Source organism: Rhincodon typus, chromosome 37 (genome assembly GCF_021869965.1).
Source record: "Rhincodon typus isolate 14 chromosome 37, sRhiTyp1.1, whole genome shotgun sequence".
Classification (NCBI taxonomy): Eukaryota; Metazoa; Chordata; class Chondrichthyes; order Orectolobiformes; family Rhincodontidae; genus Rhincodon; species Rhincodon typus.
In genome coordinates this window covers 14,661,359-14,685,499 of record NC_063368.1, presented here as the reverse complement: position 1 = coordinate 14,685,499, position 24,141 = coordinate 14,661,359, and the positions used below count along the sequence as shown (strand labels likewise).

Genomic DNA, 24,141 nt, shown 5'->3' with positions numbered 1-24,141 from the left:
AAATGTTGAAGTTTTGGATTAATTGAAAGTTTCAAAACTGAGATTGTTAGATTATCATGAGGTCAGCCTAATCAGGGTGATGGGACCAAGGTGGGTAAATGAAGTTAAAATACAGATCAGCCATAATTTAACCAAATAGTAGAACAGGCTTGAGGGGCTGAATGGCCACATCCTGCTTTTCTGTCCTCACTTGAGTCCTGCTGAATATTTCTCCTCAGCGATACCCGTTGGAAACTAGATCGGGTCCATTCAGTCCGTTGGCGATGTGCTCCCTTTGCTTTACACCTTGGCCTCATCAGGACACGTGCAAGAATACCAAATTTCAGATGATCACAACAATTTATACCACAGGGGAGAAGGGTGCTGATTGGTCGGTAAGTCAGCTCTGATTGGTTGAGGCATTGCCGTGGTGGGAATCTGTAGGTAATTCAAAAAAATGTGACTGTTTTCAGATGGAGGCAAAATACTGTGGATGCTGTAAATCTGAAACAAACACAGAGGATGCTGGAGAAACTCAGCAGGTCTGGCAGCATTTGTGAAGAGAGAAACGGAGTTAACATTTTGAGTCCAGTATGGCGAAGTTCTGAAGAGGGGTCATACTGGACTCAGAACGTTAGCCGTTTCTCTCGCTCCACGGATGGTCTGTACATTCCTTGAACATATTCTGTTATGAATATATGTCCTCTCCATCCAGTGATAAATGAGCCATATGACCAGCCTGACTGGTCACCTTCATTTGGTTGGTTGGTTGGTTGGTTGTGTAGCGGTTGCGTTGGTAAATTTGTTACTGTGACCTACCGACCTGCTCAGAGATGTTATTACACACCTCTGGAGCAGGTGGGACTTGAATCCCAGCCTCCCTGTCCAGGGGTAGGAACAATAACACTGTGCCACAAGAGGGCCCCCATATTTATCCTTTAACTTTTATTTAACCTACTTTTCGCACCTCTGGAGCAGGTGGGAATTGAACTCAGGCCTCCTGGTCCAGGGTAGGGCTTAGATTTCCAACATGTTATATTCTTGCCAGGGCAGTTTGGGAAACTTGGCTTCAGTTTCCAAATAAACTGCGAAGTGAGAAACCAGTAGCCCCAACTGGTTCACGAACGTTCTTCAGGATTGACAGGTTTCTGTCTGTATGAGCAAAAGAAGGCCATTCACCCCTTTGAGCCTGCTCTGTTATTGGATAAGATTACAGGTGATCAGATTGTGACAGCTCTGCTGTCCCACCCACCCATGACTCCTGCAGTCCCTTGTTAGTCCAGAATTTGTCGACCACTGCCTTACAAATATCCTCTGACCCTATCTCTTATTGTTGTCTGGGGAAGAGAATTCCACAGACTCATGACAGTCTTAGAGAGGTCCCCATCCTAAATAGGAGGTCCCTTATCTTGAAACTGTGTCCCCTAGTCTCTCCCACCAGGAGAAATTTATGCATTCATGCTGACACAGCCTCCTCAGGTCTTAAATGTTTCAATAAGATTCTCATTCTTCTAAATCCCAATGAATACACATCCAACCTATTAATCTTTTCTCAATAGACAACCCCGTCATCCCAGGAATAGGTCAAGTGTGCCTCTGCTGCACTGCTTTTAATGTAATTAAATCTTTTCTTAAATAAGGCAATCGGAACTCTACACTGTACTGTGGTCTTATCAGCGTCCCTGCCCCGGTCTGATCTATCTTTGACCTAACTATCTTGCAAATTTCTAACAGATGACAACAACTGAAACATAAAGGTCCATTCATCACCTTGAATGGGGTAATTGGTCACCAATAATCAATACTGACTTTGCCAGCAATGCAGCCGCATTGTTGATGAATAAATTTTTGAGAATGCTACATGCTCACGGTGTTTCTGTTTGTGTGATCCGACCATTTTCTGATATAACGACACTCTCGCTGGCTGTGCTGCTGGAGTGCTACGCTGGCAGAAGTGCCATCCTTCAGCTGAAAGCATTTGAACTGAGGCCCCTTTTGCTCTGACGCACCTTGAAGATCCACTGGAGTAGCTTAGAACAGCAAGGAATTCCGCCCCCCACCCCGTGTCTTCAGCAATATTCGTCCCTCAATCAAACTCACCTGAACAGACAATCTTGGCCATTAGCATGTCCCTGTTTGTGGGAGCTTGCTGTGCGTAAATTGGCTGCGGCATTTCCTGCATTACGACAGTGACTACACGTCCAGATGTAAAAAGGTGAAGATAAAGTCGCTGTAGTCAATAATTCCCACGAGTGAATAAAATAACAAGTCTTACCATCCAATTGCTTTCCGGTTAGAGAGACTTGACTAGTAGGTGGTTTAATCTGAGGGTCACCACACTCAGGCAGTCAGTGGGGTTGGGGAGGGGGTTGAGAAGGAGACTGCCTCATGATAACCTCAGCTGATGCAGGAATTGAGCCCACAGCATTGGGCATCACTGCCTCACAGAGCAGCTGTTCAGCCAACTGAGCTAAAATTTTATGCCAGTGTCTTTACAGCACATTTCAGGTACCCAATGTTAATGAAAAGCATTAAATACAGTTCATATCTAGAGAGGAGATAATTGGTGAGAGTCTGGCTAATAATGTGAGGACGCGGGTTCGAATCCCACCATGGCAGATAGTGAATTTGAATTCAGTGAAAATCAAATCTGGAATAATAAAAGCCATTAACCCATTGTTGATTGTTGTAATAAACCCATCTGGTTCACTAATGTCCTTTAGGGAGGGAAATCTGCTGTCCTTACCGGATCTGGCCTATGCGTGACTCCAGACCCACACCCATGTGGTTGTAAATCACCAGAGATTCCCTCTTAACAGTTCTTGACAGATTAGAGAATCCCTGTCTCTTAACAGTCCTCTGGGATGGTCAATAAATGCTGGGCCTAGGCAATGACATGGCATCCCCACAATGAATTTAGAAAAACTATTTCTTCCACTAAAGTAACACATTGTCTTTGAGACTTATTGATTGATGTGACAGGGTGCTATATAAATGCAACCAACAACCATTTGAAGTTCCATGTGGCTCACATGTGCTTGTAAGAAGCTATGTGCTCATATGCAGGGACCTATTCTCTAGGCAAAAGGAACAGGTCCAGGCATTCCATTGCAAATGTAGTGAATTAAATATAATTGTAGAGGGCAATAGTTCTCCATGACAATGCCTCAAGCAATTAGTCGAACTTGCCAACCAATCAGCATCCTTTCCCTGTGCGGTATAAATTGTCATTCCCTTTTGAAATTTGGCATTCTTGCAAAGTGTCCTGATGAGTGCAAGATGAAAAGCTTCAACAAAATGTATCTCTTTTTCAGCAATACACAAGTTTTGTGTTACCAAGCAATGATATATAAATGTACTTAGGTTATTTCTTTTATCCTTCTACTGATTGTGTTCTCTCTCCATCTCTCTGTCTCTTTCTATACTCCTCTATCTAGTAAAACAGTTTCCTACCATTTTAATCCCTTTTGCTCACTGTCTCTGCTGCCACTATGTAAAGCAGTACCTCCTACCTGTGAGAAATGTGGAGTTTTCCCATTGTGTCTGATTTTCTGTTGTTAACCTTCCCAGTTGAACATTATTTTAGTGTCAGAAAGGGCACAACTTATTTTTGTTGTGATCCCAGCTGATGCTAATATTGGACCTGTCACATCCCAGAATGAAACCTGGCTTCACAGATCAGATGTTTAATTTTTACTGGATGAATGAACGAATAATTTTATATCTAGGAAGATACAGTGACAAGTGTTGGTTAACATGGTGCTTATTCACTGAAGGATGAGGCTGAAAGCATTCTTTAATAACAGAATACAAATTTATTCTGTTATTCGTTAAGAACGAAAAACAAATTCAAACAAAGCTGTAAATGTGTTACAGTTGGAAAGGTCTTTACACAAAGAACAAAACAAAGTTTCATTTGTTCCCTAACACCATTGTATTATATGATAAATGTACAGATATATTTAAATTACCTTCAATCATACCTTGAAATAGTGTCATTTTCACTGGACTGCTTCTGATCTATGCATTTCAATATTAAAAAGGTGTAATTGTGACTAAACATGATTGACAGGCCACAGAACAAGTGCATAGATACAATCTTCCTCCCTTTGTACTTTTTCAAATTCATTTGTGGGTGCGGGCGTCGCTGGCTGGGCCCAGCATTTCTTGCCCGTCCCTAGATGCCCCTTGAGAAGGTGGTGGTGAGATACCTTCTTGAACCGCTGCAGTCCACCTGCTGTGGGTTGACCCACAATGCCATTAGGGAGGAAATTTTAATATTTTGACCCAGCAACCGTGAAAGAACGGCGATATATTTCCAAGTCAGGACGGTGAGCGGCTTGGAGGGGAACTTGCAGGAGGTGGGGTTCCCATATATCTGCTGCCCTTGTCCTTCAAGATGGAAGTGGTCGTAGGTTTGGAAGGTGCTGTGTGAGGATCTGTAGATAGTGCACACTGCTGCTACTGAGCGTCGGTGGTGGAGAGAGTGGATATTTGTGGATGTGGTGCCAATCAAGTGGGCTGCTTTGTCCTGGATGGTGTCAAGCTTCTTGAGTGTTATTGGAACTGCACCCATCCAGGCCAGTGGGGAGTGTTCCTTCACACTCCCGACCTGTGCCTTGTAGATGGTGGGACAGGCTGTACATGACTCTGACTCAGTGACTAGAACTCTCAGCTTTTGAGTTAGAAGCTGGTGTGTTCAACTTGCCCACTCAAGGCCGTAGTGTACATATCCAACCTGGCTATCATGGTGCACTGCTGAGGGACTGCTGCACTGTTGGAGGTGCTGTCCTCGAGATGAGCTCAGTCATACCCTGCCTGTCATCTCAGGTGGATGTGTTCAATTCCCTCAGCCCTCACTTCAATAAAAAGGAGTGTTCTCCCTCAAACCAGCATCTTCACGAAGGATTATTGTGGCCATTATCTGATTGCTGGCTGTGGGAACATGCTGTGTGCAAAGCAGGTGGCTGTGTTACCTACATTCACAGCACAATTACACTTTCAACATGTTTCATTGGCTGTAAAGATTTGGGTATACTCAGGCTATCGGAGATGTTACGCTAGTGAAAGCCGTTTTTCTCTCTCTGTCTCATTTCCTCATGAAATAACTCCCCAGAGGCCAGCATCCTATCACTAATCACCCTTTACTTATAACTGCATGGCCTTTCACAATAGCACTGCCTCTCACCGAGTCAGGGGCTCAATATCCCTGACTTTCAACTTTTGTGTCAGCCAAGGCTCCCTGATTAGACCAGATTAACAGCCCCAGCTATGGAATTCATATTCTGTGAGGTCCAGCTGGCTGACCTCATGACAATAATTACATCTTGTCCTGTTCCTTCCCTGTCTCTCTCTTTCTCTGTGTGTCTCTGACTTTCTTTTACCTCCTTTTTCTCCCTCTCTCTCTCCCCTTCTCACTCACCATCCTCATGGCCCGCTTGATTTGATGAGGAAATTCAGAGAATAGCAAGAGGGTGCAGTCTCGGGACTCTGACCCTGGGCTGTGAGGCCGAGGGGGCCAGCTCCTTATTGTTGAGAGGGACAGAGCGCTCAGCTTGAGGGAATCCCAGTACTCAAGGGACAAGGCGACTGAGAGGCAATGAGACGGGAGTCATGTCAGACTTGAAACGTTAGCTTGCAGTCTCTCTGCACGTGTGCTGTCTGATCAGCTGTGACACCCAGCGTTTTTTTGCTAACGTGCAAGAAAGGATATTGACTCAGTGGGAATGAATGTGTCGCTCAGGGCAGGCCATGGGGAGACAAGAAGACAGTGGTGATAGTGGAGACCGTCAGAGAGAGTGGAGCCCAGGCGACGTTTCACCTGAGCAATAGGTTTAGGGTTTCCATCTGCGTTCACCCTTTGCTGGCTGTTAAATCGGAGAATCTGGTTGACTTCAGGGAAAAGGGTTACGGCACCCACAGTGCCTTGTTCTGTGCGGCTTCTGAGCCAGCAGGAGCTGGCACTTTCAAATAGCGTGGTACTCAATGCCAAAGAGAAAGGGAGTTGAAAGGCCACCTCACCTCCAGCCTGGACCGAATGAAGGTGCAGAGTGAGCCGTGACACAAGACTAACTCCACAGCAGCTCTGGTGTGTTCTCCGAATCAACATGCTGCCTGGTGTGGGGTCCATGCTCTGCACAGACGTCATCTGTGCTCTTCAGAGAATGTTTTCTGGGGAGGGTTGAAAGGAAAACAGACCAAAATAGACTTGACAAAAGAAAAGGACTGTCTAAACTGGCTGGAGATTTGCGTAACCAGTTTTTTTTTTAAGAGGGGCTCCTGCCTGTAGGCAGCCGTGTATATAATGCGAACAGCAGGGATGATGTGGTGAACAAACAGGTTATTCACTGCTGTTGCAGGGCAACCAGACAGGAGCATGGAGTCAGATTCATGTTGAGCTTTGAAATAAGGGTTTGTAGTCACCTCATGTACCTCTCGGTACGCTCTATGTACAGCTAAAGTTACATTGAATTGCCCTGTCCCTCATCCAAGGGCAAACGTGGCGGGGCTATGGGGCAAACAGCAAGGGAGAGGAACCAATCAAATTGGTCTTTTACAGGGGACTGTCACTAGCAACAAAGAGCAATCCTCCCACAGTCCAAAGATGTGCAGATTGGGGTGGATTGGCCATGCTAAATTACCCACAGTGCCCAGGGATATGTAGGCGAGGTGGATTAGCCATGGGAAATGCAGGGTAACAGGGATGGGGAGGGTATGGGTACGATGCCCTTCAGAGGGTTGACGCAGACTCAATGGGCCAAATGGCCTCTTTCTGCACTGTACACTTCTCCCGCTGACAGCTTCCCCCTTCCATCCCAAGGGTCCGGTCTTCTTCAGGCCCCTCACTTTGTAGGTTTCTCCACAGGATCGGCTCAGAGATGAGATAGCCCTTCCCCCCACCCCATACCTGCCCCAGCAATACCCACCCCTCCCAGAAGGAGGCTGCTGGCCTGTGGTAACCCCCTTTGACCAGGTCTCCTGCTAGTCTGGCTCTGACGACCACATTGTCCTCAACGGAAATGGTCACCAGGAGATGGCTTCACCCCTGGGAAGGTGCTCCCCCCATGGCCACAACTACATTCCCGATCTGGGATTGAGCCCAGTGTTGGGATGACAACCCAACTGAGGAGGGAATAGTCTAGTGGTATTATCGCTGGACTGTTAATCCAGAGACCCAGATAATGTTCTGGGGACCTGGGTTCAAATCCCGCAACAGCAGATGACAGAATTTGAATTCAATAAAATATCTGGAATTAAGAATCTAATGGTGACCATGAACCCATTGCCGATTGTTGGAAAAACCCATCTGATTCACTAATGTCCTTTAGGGGATGGAAACTGCCATCCTTACCTGGTCTGGCCTACATGTGACTCCAGACCCACAGCAATGTGGGTGGCTCTTAACTGCCCTCTGGGTAACTAGGGATGGGCAATAAATGCTGCCTAGCCAGCGATGCCCACATCCCGTGAATGAATAAAGGAACAGTCCAGCCCTGGAAATGTTAAATGACTCTTTCGAGGATTGTACACAATGATTCCCTTATTCCGCAGCTGGAATTGGGTGCCACTGGGCGATTTATCCCCAAAAGTCACACTTGATATGGAGCTGGCCAAACCCTTTCCTGGGAGTGACTCCTGACTTTCTGCCCCAGATATCATGTGACCCCAGAGAGCAAATCCCCTGAGGGGAATGAGGGTGTAAGATTAGAAATGAGCGTTGCTTACCATTAGACCATAAGTACAGGAGCAGAATTAGGCCATTCGGCCCATTGAGTTTGCTCTGCCATTCGATCATGGCTGATATGTTTCTCAACCCCATTCCCCTGCCTTTCCTTGATCCCCTTACTCATCAAGAACCTATCTTTTTCAGTCAATTACCTCAATAACTTGGCCTCCACAACCTTATACAACAATAAGTCCCACAGATTGGCCACTCCCTGGCCTCCTCCTGTACTTTATTGGGTTCTTTGATCTTGTTTCCAGCACATATTGTTTTTGGTGCAACCATGATGGGCTGGGGGTGGACTCTATGACGCTTTGCCTATTGCTTGGCACATCAGGGTAACGTTCGGGCTGAGGGGCAGGGAGGCAAACACGGTAACCAGGGGATTGCTTACCCAGCTGGGATGGTGAGCGGGATCTCTCTTTCTCATCCGTCTCGCAGTACCCTCTCTATTTGCAGCTGTGGTTTACCTGAGCTATCTGGAGCCGGGCTTGATCCTACGGAGTGGCAAGCAAAAAGTCTACACATGGTGCATTGACTTACATAGAGATGGTTGCCTTACCATTTCCAGTTAGCTGGACAACAGGTCTCTCATGCAGAGAGTAACACCAACAGCACAGGTTCAATTCCTGCCCCAGCTCAGATCACGATCAAGGTTCAACCTGTCCCCTTGCTTGGGGTGTGCTGACCCTCTGGTTAAACTCACCACCAATTGTGTGTGTCTCTCTCTCTATTAAGTGATCGCTACTATAGTGATTTAGCCTTGTGAAAATAACTAAACAGCTTCTGGACATCCAGCGATATTCTTTCTTTGAACAGAAAATCATTTTAGTATATCGCAAGAGAATTTTAGAATAGTGGGGTGTGGGTGATGCTGAAGGAAGAGTCACTGGACCCGAAACGTTAACTCTGATTTCTCGCCATACATGCTACCAGATCTGCTGAGCTTTTCCAGCCATTTCTGTTTGAGTTTCTGATTTCCAGCATCTGCAGTTCGTCCGTTTTTTTTTTCAATTTTGTGGGTGATGCTGGCTGGGCCAGCAACATGGTGGCTCAGTGGGTGAGCGGCACGGTGGCTCAGTGGGTGAGCGACACAGTGGTTCAGTGATTAGCACAGCTGCTTCACAGCACCAGGGCCCCGGGTTCAATTCCAGCCTCAGGCGACTGTGTGTGGAGTTTGCACATTCTCCCCGTGTCTGCGTGGGTTTCCTCCGGGTGCTCCGGTTTCCTCCCATAATCCGAAGATGTTTAGTTTAGGTGGATTGGCCATGCTAAATTGCCCATAGTGTCCAGGGATGTTTAGGTAAGGTGGATTAGACATGGGAAATGCAGGGGTAATGGAATGGGTCTGGGTGGGATGCTCTTCAGAGGGGCAGTGTGGACTTGTTGGGTCGAATGGCCTGTTTCCACACTGTAGGGATTCTGTGATCTATGATTACCCATCCCTAATTGCCCTTGTTAAGGTGGTAGTGAGTCACCTCCAAGAACCTGTCCAGTCCATGGGGTGTAGACATACCCCTACTGGATTTTGACCCAGCGACAGTGAAGGAACAGCAATGTATTTCCAAGTCAGGATGGTGAGTGGCTTGAAGGGGAACTTGGAGGTGGTGTGTTCCCATGTACGTGCTGCCCTTGTCCTTTTGGATGGAAGTAGTCATGGGTTTGGAAGGTGCTGTCTGAGGATCTTTGGTTAGGTTCTGCAGTGTTAGGTTTTGCATTTTCTATCTGACCTTTGTACCTTTGACCTTTCGCAGTGCTCAGTGTAGGGGAAGGAGGATTCTGGGAGGGCACTGTCAAAGGTCGGACGGGCTGGTTCCCTGCCGAGAATGTGGAGGAGATCCCGAACAAACCTCAGGACAGCAAACACGGTAAGACCACCAGGAAACAGCCAAATAGTCCATTCCATTTCAATGTGATTGCATGCTTCTTCAACTTGTTGGTCTGACAGTGTTAATACTGCTTCCATAGATTTTGTTCATTTGGTCACTATCAAACACTCCCAGGACAGGGGCAGCATGGGGTTAGGTACAGAGTAAAGCTCCCTCTACACTGTCCCCCATCAAAAACACTCCCAGGACAGGGGCAGCACGGGGTTAGGTACAGAGTAAAGCTCCCGGTACACTGTCCCCCATCAAACACTCCCAGGGACAGGGACAGCATGGGGTTAGATACAGAGTAAACCTTCCTCTATGCTGTCCCCACATCAAACACTCCCAGGACAGGGACCACACAGAGTTAGATACAAAGTAAAGCTCCCTTTACACTGTTCCCCATCACACAGTCCCAGGACAGGGACAGCATGGGTTTAAATACAGAGTAAAGCTCCCTCAACACCATCCGCATTAAACGCTCACAGGACAGGGGCAGCATGGGGTTAGATCCAGAGTAAAGCTCTCTCACAACTGACCTGCGTGATTGGAAATGCGTAGCACAGCTGGAATCATCCTGGAAACATTACAAATAAAAACCCGAAGCTGAGGAATCATAGAATCATACAGGGCAGAAGATGCCATTCAGTCCATTGAGTCTGTACCAACAAAAAATACACTGCTGCCTATACTAGCCACACTTTGCTGCACTTGGCTCATAGCCTTACATGTTATAACACTCAAGGTGCTCAGCCAAGTTTCCCACCTCAACTACCCTCCCAGGCAGCGCATTCCAGACTCCATCAGCCTCTTGGTGAAAAAAGTTTTCCTCAAATTGCTCCTAAACCTCCTAGCCTTCTCTTGCCCAAGGGAAATAACTGCTTCCTATCCACCTGGTCCATGCCCCTCATAATCTAACAGACCCCCATCAGGTCCCCACCCTCTCAGCCTTCTCTGCTCTAAAGAAAACGATCCAAGCTTATCCAGCCTCTCTTCACTGCTGACCATAGGATCATTACAGCTGAGGAAGTTATGTTGTTCACTGGGATTTGATGGACTGAATGGCCTCCTTTTGGTCTGAGGTAGAATGGACATATAGTTGGAGTCAGAGAAGACCATTCAGCCCTATCGAGCCTATTGCACAGGACCAGGAGGAGGCCATTCTGCCCATCGAGCCTGTTGCACAGGAGCAGGAGGAGGCCATTCTGCCCATGAAGCCTGTTGCACAGGACCAGGAGGGGGCCATTCTGCCCATGGAGCCTGTTGCACAGGTGCAAGAGGAGGCCATTCTGCCCATCGATCCTGTTGCACAGGACCAGAAGGAGGCCATTCTGCCCATCGATCCTGTTGCACAGGACCAGGAGGAGGCCATTCTGCCCATTGAGCCTGTTGCACAGGACCAGGAGGAGGCCACTCCACCCATCAAACTCATTGCAAAGGAACAGGAGGAGGCCTTTCATCCCCCTCACTCCTGTTATGCTGTAATTTGATTTATCTGCGAGCAAATGCCTCATACCCACCCGAGCCTCATATCGCTAAATACCTTTGGCTCACCAAAGTGGGGCAGGCAATGGCTGTAAATCCAGAGACCCATGTAATGATCTGAGGACCTGGGTTCGAATCTCGCCACGGCAGATGGTGGAATTTGAATTCAATAAAAAAAGGGCCTGGAATTAAGAGTCGAACGATGACTGTGAATCCATTGTTGATTGTTGGGAAAAAACCCATCTGGTCCATTAATGTCTTTTCGGGAGGGAAACTTCGACTCTAACCTGGTCTGGCGTACATGTGACTCCAGACTCACCGCAATGTGGTTGTCTCTTAATTACCCACTGGGCAATTAGGCAATAAATGCTGTCCTAGTCAGTGACACCCTGTCCTGTGAATGGAAAACAAAACTTCTAAATTAACAATCGAATTATTGCTATTTAGGACAGAGAGATCCAAACCCCAACACAGCAGAGGTAGGCATTTCCCCATTTTGATCCTGAAAGGGGTCATTTTTAAACTGTGCCCTTTGTCCTTGACCCATGGAAATAATGTCTCCCTGCTAACCCTGTCCGTTCCCCAAAACCTCAATCGATTCACACCTTAACTTCTAGAATGAAGAGAATGTAGCCCAGGTTCCCGTCTGCTCCCCCCCACTTCCCCTTCTTGTAATTTAAACCTTGGACCCATAGTCAGCGATGAAGAGAGGCTGGCTAAGCTTGGATCGTTTTTTTTAGAGCAGAGAAGGCCAAGAGGGTGGGGACCTGATGGAGGTCTGTTAGATAATGAGGGACATGGACCAGGTGGATAGGAAGCAGTTATTTCCCTTGGACAAGAGAAGGCCAGGAGGTTTAGGAGCGATTTGAGGAAAACTTTTTTCACCAAGAGGCTGATGGAGTCTGGAATGTGCTGCCTGGGAGGGTAGTTGAGGTGGGAAACCTCACAAACTTTAGAAAGTACTTGGCTGAGCACCTGAAGTGTTATAACATTCTGGCAGATCTACACCTTATTCTCTCCAAGAATAGGACACCCTTCCTAAGGTATCACACTCCAACTACACACAGTTCAGTCTTAGAGACAGGGTAGAGATGAAGCTGGGGCTGGGGTCTCTGAGAATCTTTCCAATAATTTAACCTGTCCCAGTATGGGAGAATGTGGAGCTGGGGCTAACCCGATTGTCATCAGAACTTTGGAGATTCCCTGCTTAAGCTGCAGAATGTTTAACAGAGGACTTTCACTGCAGCAGTGAATGCTGGGATAGTTAGGTCTCCATTGCAGTCGCTTGCCTTCTCCAACATGAGAAGGCAAACCAGAAGACCCAGTGGGCAATAACGAAATAAAGAAGAGAGATAGGAGAAAGATCTGGTGAACGTTGGAAGGGAGAATTGCACAAAAACCATTTGATTTCCCAGTGTCAGCCAGGCTTCTTTCTGTGACCTGTGACCTGTCATATTTTGTTTATATGTCTTTCCTTGAAGCAGGGTGCCATCCAGTGGCCTTGTTAAGAATTGACAGAGACTGGGAGGTTGGGTGTTGAAATCTCTCTGTCTGATGGAGAGAGGTTTGGAGCTGAAATGGAGGCAGACAAAATGGCGGGTGCGGGGTGGGGGGCGCGGTGGGTGGCGGGAATGTGCGGTATGTGTTTATAGTCCGAGCTCTGGAGACCTTTCCCTGTGGTACCAGGATTAGTCGTCACCTCCAAAGGGACTGTGAGCCAATTCAGGCCTCACACTGCGTTCCTTTTACAAGGATATTTCTCCTTCTTTGGGGCCCCCACGCATTGACCTTGAGTGTCTGACGGGGCTGAAGTCTCCGTGTCCTGTGTCCATGGCCGCAGGAGGTCAAAGGCTGCAACCTTGACCAAGGAGGATGGCATGGTAGCTCAGTGGTTAGCACTGCCGCCTCACAGCGCCAGGGACCTGGGTTTGATTCCACCCTCGGGTGGCTGTTTGCATGGAGTTAGCACATTCTCTTCGTGTCTGGGTGGGTCTCCTCTGAGTGCCCCAGTTTCCTCCCACAGTCCAAAGATGTGCAGATTAGGGTGGATTGGCCATGCTAAATTATCCACTGTGCCCAGGGATGTGTAGGCGAGGTGGATTAGCCATGGCAAATGCAGGGTAACAGGGATAGGGAGGGTATGGGTAGGATGCCCTTCAGAGGGTTGACGCAGACTCAATGGGCCAAATGGCCTCTTTCTGCACTGTACACTTCTCCCGCTGACAGTTTTCCCCTTCCATCCCAAGGGTCCTGTTTTCTTCAGGCCCCTTACTTTATAGGTTTCTCCACAGGATACCCAGAATCGGCTCAGAGATGAGATACCCCTTCCCCTCCCCCCTGTACCTGCCCCAGCAATACCCACCCCTCCCAGAAGGAGGCTGCTGGCCTTTGACCAGGTCTCCTGCTAGTCTGGCTCTGATGACCACATTGTCCTCAATGGAAATGGTCACCAGGAGATGGCTTCACCCCTGGGAAGGTGCTCCCCCCATGGCCACAACTACATTCCCAATCTGGGATTGAGTCCAGTGTTGGGATTGCAACCCAACTGGAACAGTCCAGCCCTGGAATCTCTTTCGAGGATTATATGCCCCTATTCCACAGCTGGAACTGGGTACCACTGGGCAATTTATCCCCAAAGGTCACACTTGATATGGAGCTGGCCAAACCCTTTCCAGGGATCGACTCCTGACTTTCTGCCACAGATATCATGTGACCCCAGAGAGCAAATCCCCTGAGGGGAATGAGGGTGTAAGATTAGAAATGAGCGTTGCTTACCATTAGACCATAAGGTACAGGAGCAGAATTAGGCCATTCGGCCCATTGAGTCTGCTCTGCCATTCGATCATGGCTGATATATTTCTCAACCTCATTCCCCTGCCTTCCCTTGATCCCCTTACTCATCAAGAACCTATCCTTTTCAGTCAATTACACTGAATAACTTGGCCTCCACAACCTACTACAACAATAAGTCCCACAGATTGGCCACTCCCTGATGGAAGAAACTCCCCCTCATCTCAGTTCTGAAAGGTCGCCCCTTCACTCTGAGGCTGTGCCCTCAGGTCCTGGTCTCTCCCACTCGTGGAAACATCTTCTCCACCTGCACTCTAACCAGGCCTGTCCGTGTCCTTTTGGGCAGGGAATTGACGAGCGAGGTTGGGTGGTAAGTGCTTAGGCTGCGATCTTTCCTTCAAAGGGAGATCCCTGTCCCCTTGAGTTAGCCTGTTCGGCTGCAGCATTCAGGCCTCGAAACCCAGCAGGCCGTGGGCTGCGATGGGAGAAAAAAAAAGTGTCGGGTTTTAAAGGGCCCTCGCAACTGTTGGTGCTCTGTCCAAGCTCCATGGTAACCCATGCTCCTCCCAAGTTTTCTAGGGCTTGTCTCGTGACCCCCAGCTGCGGGGATGGGTTGGAGACCCACGGTCCCCGCTTATAACGTGCGGTTCTCTTCTTCCGAGCAGAGAGTCGGAGCGAGAAAGCGAAGAGGTTGTTCCGGCACTACACGGTGGGCTCCTATGACAGCTTCGATGCCCCGAGGTAAGAACTACACTCACCAATTGGCTCCTGGCCGTGGTTGGGCGGGAGCGAGCGCTGGGGAGCAGGCCCAGCTTCCTCGGCAACGGTGCCTGTCGCAAAGGGCCCATTGTAGGTGGGTGGTTCTGAAAGCGGGTGCACTCGCCCACATGCTGAGCTTGTTGGCATCAAGTGTCGGTAAGAGGATCGAGGTTTTCTGAGACCTGCCCCAGCGGCCTCCGTGAGAGACATGGATTGTCGGTGGAACAGGGAGAGTGCGCAGGGCGGCAGGGAAGAGTGGCACGAGGTCGGTTGCTGTAGCAGAGAGCCAGCCTCGGCATGATGGGCGATGGGCCGGCTCTACAAACATTCTCACAGAGGCAGAATACTGCAGCTGCTGGAAATCTGAAACACAAGAGAGGAGAAACTCAGCATCTACAGGGAGAGAAGCAGTGTTAACGTTTCAGGCCCACTTCAGTTCTGAAGAAGGGTCACTGGACTCAAAACATTAACTCTGTGTGAGACAGAGAGAGAGAGAGAGGGAGAGAAGAGACGGGGATAGAGAGAGAGGAACGTTGAATGGAGAAAGAGACAGGGGTGTGAGATAAGAGGGGAGAGAGAGAGAAGAGACGGGGATAAAGAGAGAGGGAGGGACATGGAATGGAGAAAGAGACAGGGGTGTGAGACAAGGGGAGAGAGAGAGAGGGAGGGAGAGACAGGGAGAGAGAAAGGAAGACTACATGTGTGAAATAGCTGCCTCCAGATGAATGTACATAAGACTGAAGAGAGCTGTCTGCCTCTCTGGCAGTGGTTATAGTGGGTGCTGGTTCCAGGGGGATCAAGCATCCCGTATTTTCATGGGACTGGCCTGTAATTTTCTGATTTGTCCATCGTGTTGGATTCCTGGGATGTAATTCCTCCTGTACTTTTCTGTGGCTCTTTGGGAATGGGTACGGAGCATCGAGAGCGCAGTGCTTGGAGTAGCAATGACAGAGTTAAGGGTACACACTGTCAGAAAGCTTCTCTGTTTTTGTAAAGGCCTAGTTTTGCATTTGGAAACTCTTCTTTTTGGAGCCTGCCTGGGCCTGAGGCTACTGTGTCGACCTAGTGTCCTTGAAGTTCTAGGATCTCCCCAATGCACCATCCTCCCTCGTCCACTTCTGACCCCCCGACCCCCGCCCTGAGTTGAGGGACCCCCCACTTTACACTGTCAGAGTCAGTGACCCTGCCTCATTTAGATGTGATGAACACGAGTCAGTGTGAGATGGGAGTCTCTAGATGGCAGTATGAGACAGGCAGCCAGAACTCAAATTAGCATGAAGTGCATTTAAAACAAAATCAGATCAAATGATGCTCCATTTAACACCTCACATCTGAGATGCCAACCGACATTCAGGGCAGAATGGTGGTCTGTGAGCGCACCAAAGGTTACAGGTCAGATGACCGAGCGAACAAAATGGTTTCCCTCCTGGAGCCTTCACTTCTGGATCGAGACAGAGAGAGAGAGAGAAAGAGAAAGAGAGAGAGACAGCGCAAGAGAGAGAGAAACAAACAGAGAGAGAGACGTGTGAAAAAAGGGGTCAGGGTTTTAATTTCCTCTGTTGTAATTTCACTAAAATCCCGAGTATGGTGGAAATAGGGCTGCCTACCCTTCAGGATTGGCATACCTAGCTCAAGGATTGACCTACCTACCTCAAGGAGGGCCTCCCTACCTCAATGCTTGGCCAACATACCTGGAGGATGGCCTGCCTATCTTGAGAATTGACCTACTTACCTCAGTGTTTGGCCACCTACCGCAAGGATTGGCCTACGTATCTCTAGGATTGGCCTACCTCCCTCAGGGTTTGGCCTAAATGCCTCAAGGATTGGCCACCTATCTCCAGGAATCAGGGTCAATCTCCAGGATACTGCTGTGTGCAACCTTGGAGTTTAAAAAAAAAACACATGGGTCATTATGCCTCTTTTTCTCAGTTCTTTTGATCATTGCTCTTCACAAGATGTAGAAATATTGAAAATGGGGGAGGGGAGAATGGTTTTGTTTGGTTGACAGTCTTGTACCCCATTGGGTAACGAGAATCTTTTTGCCAGCCTGTTGGTGTTTTTGGGGTTGCGGGGGGTGGTCAGTGCAGCATAATGATGACTGTGTCAGCCGACAAATGACTGAAGTGTGGAGCAAGTCAGTCGATGAAATCTCTATTTAATTGAAGCAATTTACTGGGGAGGTGTTGGCCTACTGGCATTATTGATAGACTATTAATCCAGAGGCCTAAGTATCGGGGAACTGGACTCGATTACTCCAAGGAATTTCGAATTCAATAACAAGTTTGGGATTAAGAGTCTGATGATGACCATGAATCGATTGCTAATTGTTGGAAAAGCCCATCTGGTTCACTAATATCCTTTAGAGATGGAAACTACACGTGACTCCAGACCCACAGTACTCTAAACCACCTTCTGGCCAATTAGGAATGGGCAATAAATGCCAGCCTGGCCACAAAAGAAAATTTGTAATTAACCAGCCTTTTGGAATTGAACTGACATTCCTAGGGTCCTTGTTTAGGGATTGATGCCCTTATATTTCCCCACACAAAAACCTCCTGCTTTTCAAAATTTGAAGATGGACAGTTGTTTAGGACGTAATCATCTAATTTTGAAGAGTGTTTTAAGGTGGAAGCTGATATCGGGTGTAATTCTCCTTCTCCCCAGGGTTTGGCCCTGTTTCTGGCCTGAGATTCTATGACTAAAGGTAGGCTTGAAGTATTGATCCAAATGTTGCTCCATTGTTCGCGTGCTGAAAAAGACATTGATCTTGCATTTTCATAGCCCATCCTTTCCCCCCATTGTTAGGAGAGATGGTGGTGTAGAGCTGATGTCTAACCCCCCAACCTGCTAGAATTTAAATTCAATCAAATTGTGAGCTGGTCTTAGTAATGGCAAGAATGGAATTATCATCGATTATTGCAAAAATTCTTCAGGTTCACTAAAGTCCTTGAGGGAAGGAAACTGCCATCCTTACCTGAGATAACGAGGTGTAGAGCTGGATGAACACAGCAGGCCAAGCAGCATCAGAGGAGCAGGAAGGCTGATGTTTCGGGCCTAGACCCTTCTTCAGAAAATCAGAAAATTTTTTTCTGAAGAAGGGTCTAGGCCCGAAACGTCAGCTTTCCTGCTCCTCTGATGCTGCTTGGCCTGCTGTGTTCATCCAGCTCCACACCTTGTTATCTCAGATTCCCCAGCATATGCAGTTCCTGCTATCTCTGCCATCCTTACCTGGTCTGGCCTACATGTGACTCCAGACCCACAGCAATGTGGTCGACTCTTAACTGCCCCTCTGAAATGGCTGAGCAAATTCACTCAGCTCAAGGGAAATTAGGGATGGACAAAAAAAAATGTAACATCTCATGAAAGAATAAAGAGAAAAAGACCAAAATGTTGCCTGGATTGGAGTGCGTTAGCTGTAAGCATAGGTTGGACAAACTTGGATTGTTTTCACTAGAGTGTTGGAGGCTGAGGGACAACCAAATAAAAGTGTATAAAATTATGAGAGGCATGGATAGGGTGGATAGTTGCAGTCTCTTTCCTGCGGTGGAAATGTCACATACGAGGGGGCATAGGTTAAAAGTGAGAAGGGGAAAGTTTAAAGTGTAACTGTACCTGCATCCATCACTTCCTCTGGCAGTTCATTTCACACATGAACCACTCTCTCTGTACAAAAGTTGCCTCTTGTGTCCTTTTTAAATCTTTCTCCTCTCACCTTAAAATAGTTTTGACTTACAATAGTTTTGATCTCCTCCATCCTAGGGAAAAGACCTTTGCTATTCACCTTATCTATGCCCCTCATGATTTTATAAATCCCTATACCTCCTATGCTCCAGCAAAACATATATGTATATTCTTTTTTCTTTATTCATTCACGGGATGAGGACATCGCTGGCTTGGCAGCATTTATTACCCATCCCTAATTGCCCAGAGAGCCAACCATATTGCTGTAGGTCTGGAGTCACATGTAGGCCAGACCAGGTAAGGATGACAGTTTCCTTCCCGAAAGGACATTAGTGAATCAGATGGGCTTTTCCCCCAACAGTCGGCAATGGATTCACGGTCATCATTAGATTCTTAATTCCAGATATTTTATTGAATTCAAATTCCACCATCTGCCATGGTGGGATTCAAACCCAGGTCCCCAGAATGTTGTCTGGGTCTCTGGATGAACAGTCGTGATAAAACCACTAGGCCATCACCTCCCTGATATGAATAGGAAAGGTTTGGAGGGATATGGGCCAAATGCAGGCAGCTGGGACTAGTTTAGTTTGGGAACATGGTCGGCATGGACTAGTTAGACAGAAGGGTCTGTTTCCATGCTGTACGACTCTATGAACCTATATAAGAGGCAAATTTTTTACACAGCGGGTGGTAAGTGCCTGGAAAGCCCTGCCAGGGGAGTTGGTGGGAACAGATACAATAGGAATTTTTTAAAGACATTTAGACAGCTCCATGAACAAGCAGGGAATAGAGGGATACAGAGCATGTGCAGGCAGATGGGATTAGTTTAGAACGGTGTCGTGGTTGGCACAGGCATGGTGGGCCGAAGGGCCTGTTCCTGTGCCGTGCTGTTCTGTGTTCGAAACTCCAGGCTAACATTCGGGACTTGAGGGTTCAAATTCCACCATGGCAGAAGGTTCTGGAATGCGTAACGGTGATCATGTAACCACGGTTGATTCTTGTTAGAAACCCCATCTGCCCTGTAGGGAAGGAAATCTGCCATCCTACAGTCAATATGTCCCTCTCTGAATCTCTCGGCCTCTCTCTATCCTAACACAATCGCTAAGAGCTGCCTTGACCAAGGTTTGAATTACCCATGCTCCAAAACCTGCTCCTTTGTATTAAATTGGGTTTGACTTCCACTGAGGACCTTCAGATATTTTACCACATTAAAGGTGCTATGTATCTCCAAGGTGATAGTTACAGTACAGCAGGCTACCACAGAACCAATGGAACATGGTTGGGATGAGGGACTAATCATTTGTGAGGCTCAGGAAGTGATTGAAGAAGGAGCTAGGGAGTAAGGGATTAACTATACCTTTACCCTAGAGTGGCAACTGAGCAGGTACTTCTGAGGTGATACCGTGGTTTTCTTATTTATTCATATGTGGGCATCTCTGGCTAGGCCAGCATTTATTGCCCATCCCAGAGGGAGGGCAGTTAAGAATCAGCCATATTGCGATGGGTCTGGAGTCACGTGGGGGCTGGACCAGGTAAGGATGGCAGTTTCCTTCCCTAAAAAGGACATTAGTGAACCAGATGGGTTTTCCTGACAATTGTCAATAACTTCATGGTCATCAGTAGATTCAAATTCCACCATCTGCCACAGTGGGATTCAAACCTGGCTCCATTGAATGTTACCCTGGGTCTCTGGATTAACAGTCCAGCGTTAATACCACTAGGCCATCAACTTCCCCTACCAGTTCCTCATGAATGGCACGTCCCAGGAAGCAGAAAAGCTGCTAGCCCACCTTCCCAACGTGGTCCTTGTGTAGGGAAATGTCGAGAGAGCACACAAGCACGCACACACACACACATTGCGCTCAGCCTCGAAGGGAGCGGAGAGAGTGACTGGGGAGTACTCGCTCAGGAGAAAGTGACATCAATGGGAGATGGCCTGCAGTGCTGAGTCAGAGCGGGGTGGAAACCATAAATAATTCACGGGCCAACAGTTTGTGGGAAAAGTGGATAGGGGAGAGACACGAAGATGAGGGATAATTATATGTACCTTTACTTTATGAATGATGACCTGAGCATGTGTGTGTAAGGAGCTAGATCATTGTGGGGTCAGGTAAAATGGAGCTGCAGCCTCAGTCTGGAGGGTCCAGAGATGTCCTGTCTGAGCATTTCTTCAATATGTCCCGTTAATGTACCCTCCCTGAGTGTGGCCCTGATCTAATGATGGGGCCACATGTGACAGAGCAGGAACTCGCTGACCTGTGTTAGCTTCTGCTCCAGCAACAGCTTCACCTTCAGGTTCTCAGTCTTGCTGTTGAGCTCATCTGTGGTCTTGCCCGTTCTTGTCACCATCAACCCCTTCCCCATCCTCCGCTCCCCCTCCCCAGCTTCTCACATCTTATACATTCCTGATTTCCATCACTCCACCATTGGTGACCAAGCCTCGAACCTCTCTCTCAACCTCTCTCTGTCTCCCTCTCACTCCTCTCTCTCTCGTTCTCTCTCTCTGTCTCTCTCTCTCCCCCCCTCTCCCCCCCTCTCCCTATCTCTCTCCCACTCTCCTTCTTTCCCTTTCTCTCTCTCACCCTCTCTCTCGCTTGCAGGCCCTTCAGTCCAACCAGTCCCTGCTGACCATGTTCCCAAACTAAACTAGTCCCACCTGCCTGCTCTTGGCCCGTATCCCTCCAAAGATTTTCTATTTGTGTACTCATCCAAATGTATTTTCAGTGTTGTAACTGTACCCACATCCACAACTTCCTCAGGAAGTTCATTCCACACACAAACCACCCTATGCATGGAAAAGTTGCCCCTCATGTCCTTTTTAAATCTTTCTCCTCTCACCTTAAAAATATGCCCCCTAGTCTTGAAATCCCCTACCATAGGGAAAAAGATACCTACCACTCACCTTATCCATACCCCTCATGATTCTATAACCTCTATAAGGTCACCCCTCCTGACTTGTGCCTTGTAGATGGTGGACGGGCTTTGGTGAGTCAGGAGGTGAGTTACTTGCTGCAGCATTCCCAGTTTCTGTTCCGCTGTTGTAGTGTTTAAGTGACTGGGCTAATTTTGCTTATGGTAACCCCCAGGATGTTGACAGTGGAAGCTTCAGTAATGGGAATGCCATTGAGCATCAAGGGGCAATGGTTTGGTTCTCTCCTGGCGATAGTAATTGCTTGACATGTGCGTGGTGTGAATGTAAGTTATCAGTTATCAGCCAAACCTGGACTTTATTTAGGGGTCTTACTGCACATGAGCACGAGCTGCTTCAGTATCTGAGGAGTCACGAATGGTGCTGAGCATTGTGCAACCATCAGCTAACATTCCTACCTCTGAACTTACGATGGAGGGAAGGTCATTGTCGAAGCCATTGAAAACAGTTTGGCCAAGGACACCAACCCTGAGGAGCTACCATGCACCTCCTTTATTCATTAACAGGATGTAGGCATCACTAGTTAGGCCAGCATTTATTGTCCATCCCTAATTGCCCAGAGGCCAGTTCAGAGTCAACCACATTGCTGTGGGTCTGGAGTCAGATGTAGGCCAGACCGGGTAAGGATGGCAGTTTCCTTCCCTAAAGGACGTTAGTGAATCGGATGAGTTTCTATGACAATCGATAACGGATTCACGGTCATCATTAGTTTCTTAATTCAGGGTATTTTATTGAATTCAAATTCCACCATCTGCCGTGGCACGATTCAATGTCCTTGAGCTGAGATGATTGACCTCCAACAACCACAACCGTCTTCCTATGTGTCAGGTATGACTCCAACCAGCAGAGAGTTTGTCCCCGATTCCCGTTGAGTCGCGTTTTTCTCAGGTTCCTTGATGCCGCACTCGGCCAAACGTGGCTTTGATGTCAGGGGACAATCACTGACCCTTCGCCTCTGGAATTCAGCTGTTTTGTCCACGTTAGAACCGAGGCTGTAAGCGGTCAGGAGCTGAGCGGCCCTGGTGGAGCCCAAACTGGACATCACTCAACAGGTTATTCCTTTGTGAGACCCAGTTGATAGCACTGTGGATGATACTTTCCAAAACTTTGGCGTTGATCAAGAGTAGACTGAAGGGTCAGCAATTGGCCAAGTTGCAGGATTTGTTTGGCTTTACCTGGATAGGACATACCTGAGCAATATTCCACTTTGAACCAAAAGAACTGCGGATGCTGTAAATCAGGAACAAAAACAAAGTTGCTAGAAAAGCTCAGCAGGTCTGGCAGTATTTGTGAAGGAGAAAATAGAGTTAACGTTTCGGGTCCGGTGACCCTTCCACATGTTGCTGTTGTAGCTTCCTCTCACCACTGTTCCCCTTGCGCTGTCTCTCTCTCTCTACTGGGTCAAAAAGCTTCCGAAAAGCACTGTGGGTGTCCCTACACCACACAGACTGCGGCGGCTCAAGAAGCAGCTCACCACCAGCTTCTTGAGGCTTAGAGTCACCTTTTAAAAGAGAGGAGGCCATTTTTATTCCCGGAGTCTGTGAGACTCTCTTCCCGAGAACGCAGTAGAAGCACATCCTCAGAATATTTTTAAAGCAGTGCTGAACACAGGATGGTGAAAGGACAGAACTATAGAAGGGTTACAGTGCTGAACGAGGCCATTCAGCCCATTTTGTCTGCACTGGTGTTGGTTTAGTTTGATTTGATTTGAGTTGATTTATTGTTGTCAGACATACCGACATACAGTGAAAAGTATTGTTTTGCGTGCCATCCAGGCAAATCATATCTTACATAGGTACATCAGGGTAATAGAGCAGAATGCAGAATATAGTGTTACAGCTACAGTGAAGATGCAGAGAAAGATCAACTCTAATATATGAGAGGTTCGTTCAGAAGTCTGATAACAGCAGGGAAGCAGCTGTTCTTAAATCTGTTGGTATTTCTTTTCAAACTTTTGTATCTTCTGCCCGATGAAAGAGAGCATAACCAGGGTGGGGAGGGGTCTTTGATTATTTTGGCTGCTTTTTCCTTAAATCTGTGATTCCCCCCTCCCCTGGGCAACTGACTGCTCTGTGAGTGGAAACCCTCTCTCCTCACCCACATAAAAAAACCCTCATTGTGTTTAACTCTTTGTCTGCTTCTAGAAGAACAGTTTTAGCTTCTCCATGTGAGTGAGATCACTCCTCACTGCCCTTTGCAAGTCCCCCTTGGCAGCTTCTATTAAGCGAGCTGCTTTGACACATTACAGGTTTCGCAAGGCGTAACATTATAAGAAAAGGGAGCAGGATGAGGCTACTCAGCCCCTTGAGCATGCTCAGCCATTCGATGCAATCACGATTGATCCCGTTGTGACCTCAGCCCCACTTTCCAGTCAGTAGCATGTTGTACGTGCTGTGCACTATCCAACTAATGATGAGAATGAAATGCCGCTGCCAATCCTTCTTTCCGATCCCTTAAAACAAATTCTCAAATGGCCAGACAAACCCTGCTCAGGGAATGTAACAAAAATGCAACCACGTGGTGACCAGAAACTTTTTAAACTGAAATGTCATTGCCCAGGTGATGATACATTCCAGCCCCTGCAGTGCCCACCAGTCTCCATCCTCCTTTCTACACTTTTAAAAGCAAACTAAAGCTCTCTCTACATTTTTAAACTGAAAGTAAATCTTTCTCTACTGTTTTACACTGTAAATAAAGCTCTCTCTACTCTTTAAAATTGTAAGTAAAGCTCCCTCTGCTCTTCTAAACTGAAAGTAAAGCTTTTTCTATTGTTTTAAACTGAGTAAAGCTCTCTCTGCTGTTCTAAACTGTGATTAAAGCTCTCTCCACTCTTTTAAACTGTAAGTAAAGCTCCCTCTGCTCTTCTAAACTGAAAGTAAAGCTTCTTCTACTCTTTTAAACTGTGAGTAAAGCCCTCTCTACTCTTC

General features: G+C 47.5%; 1 protein-coding gene across 1 annotated transcript in view; it reads left to right on the top strand.

Annotated features, from left to right (window-relative positions):
- Positions 1-24,141, top strand: part of shank1 (SH3 and multiple ankyrin repeat domains 1) — a 139,625-nt gene that overhangs the window by 22,525 nt on the left and 92,959 nt on the right. Inside the window, exons 5-6 of the mRNA XM_048617366.1 lie at positions 9,457-9,570; positions 14,511-14,586. Coding sequence (XP_048473323.1) covers positions 9,457-9,570; positions 14,511-14,586 — 190 coding nt within the window. The remainder of the gene's footprint in view (positions 1-9,456; positions 9,571-14,510; positions 14,587-24,141) is intronic.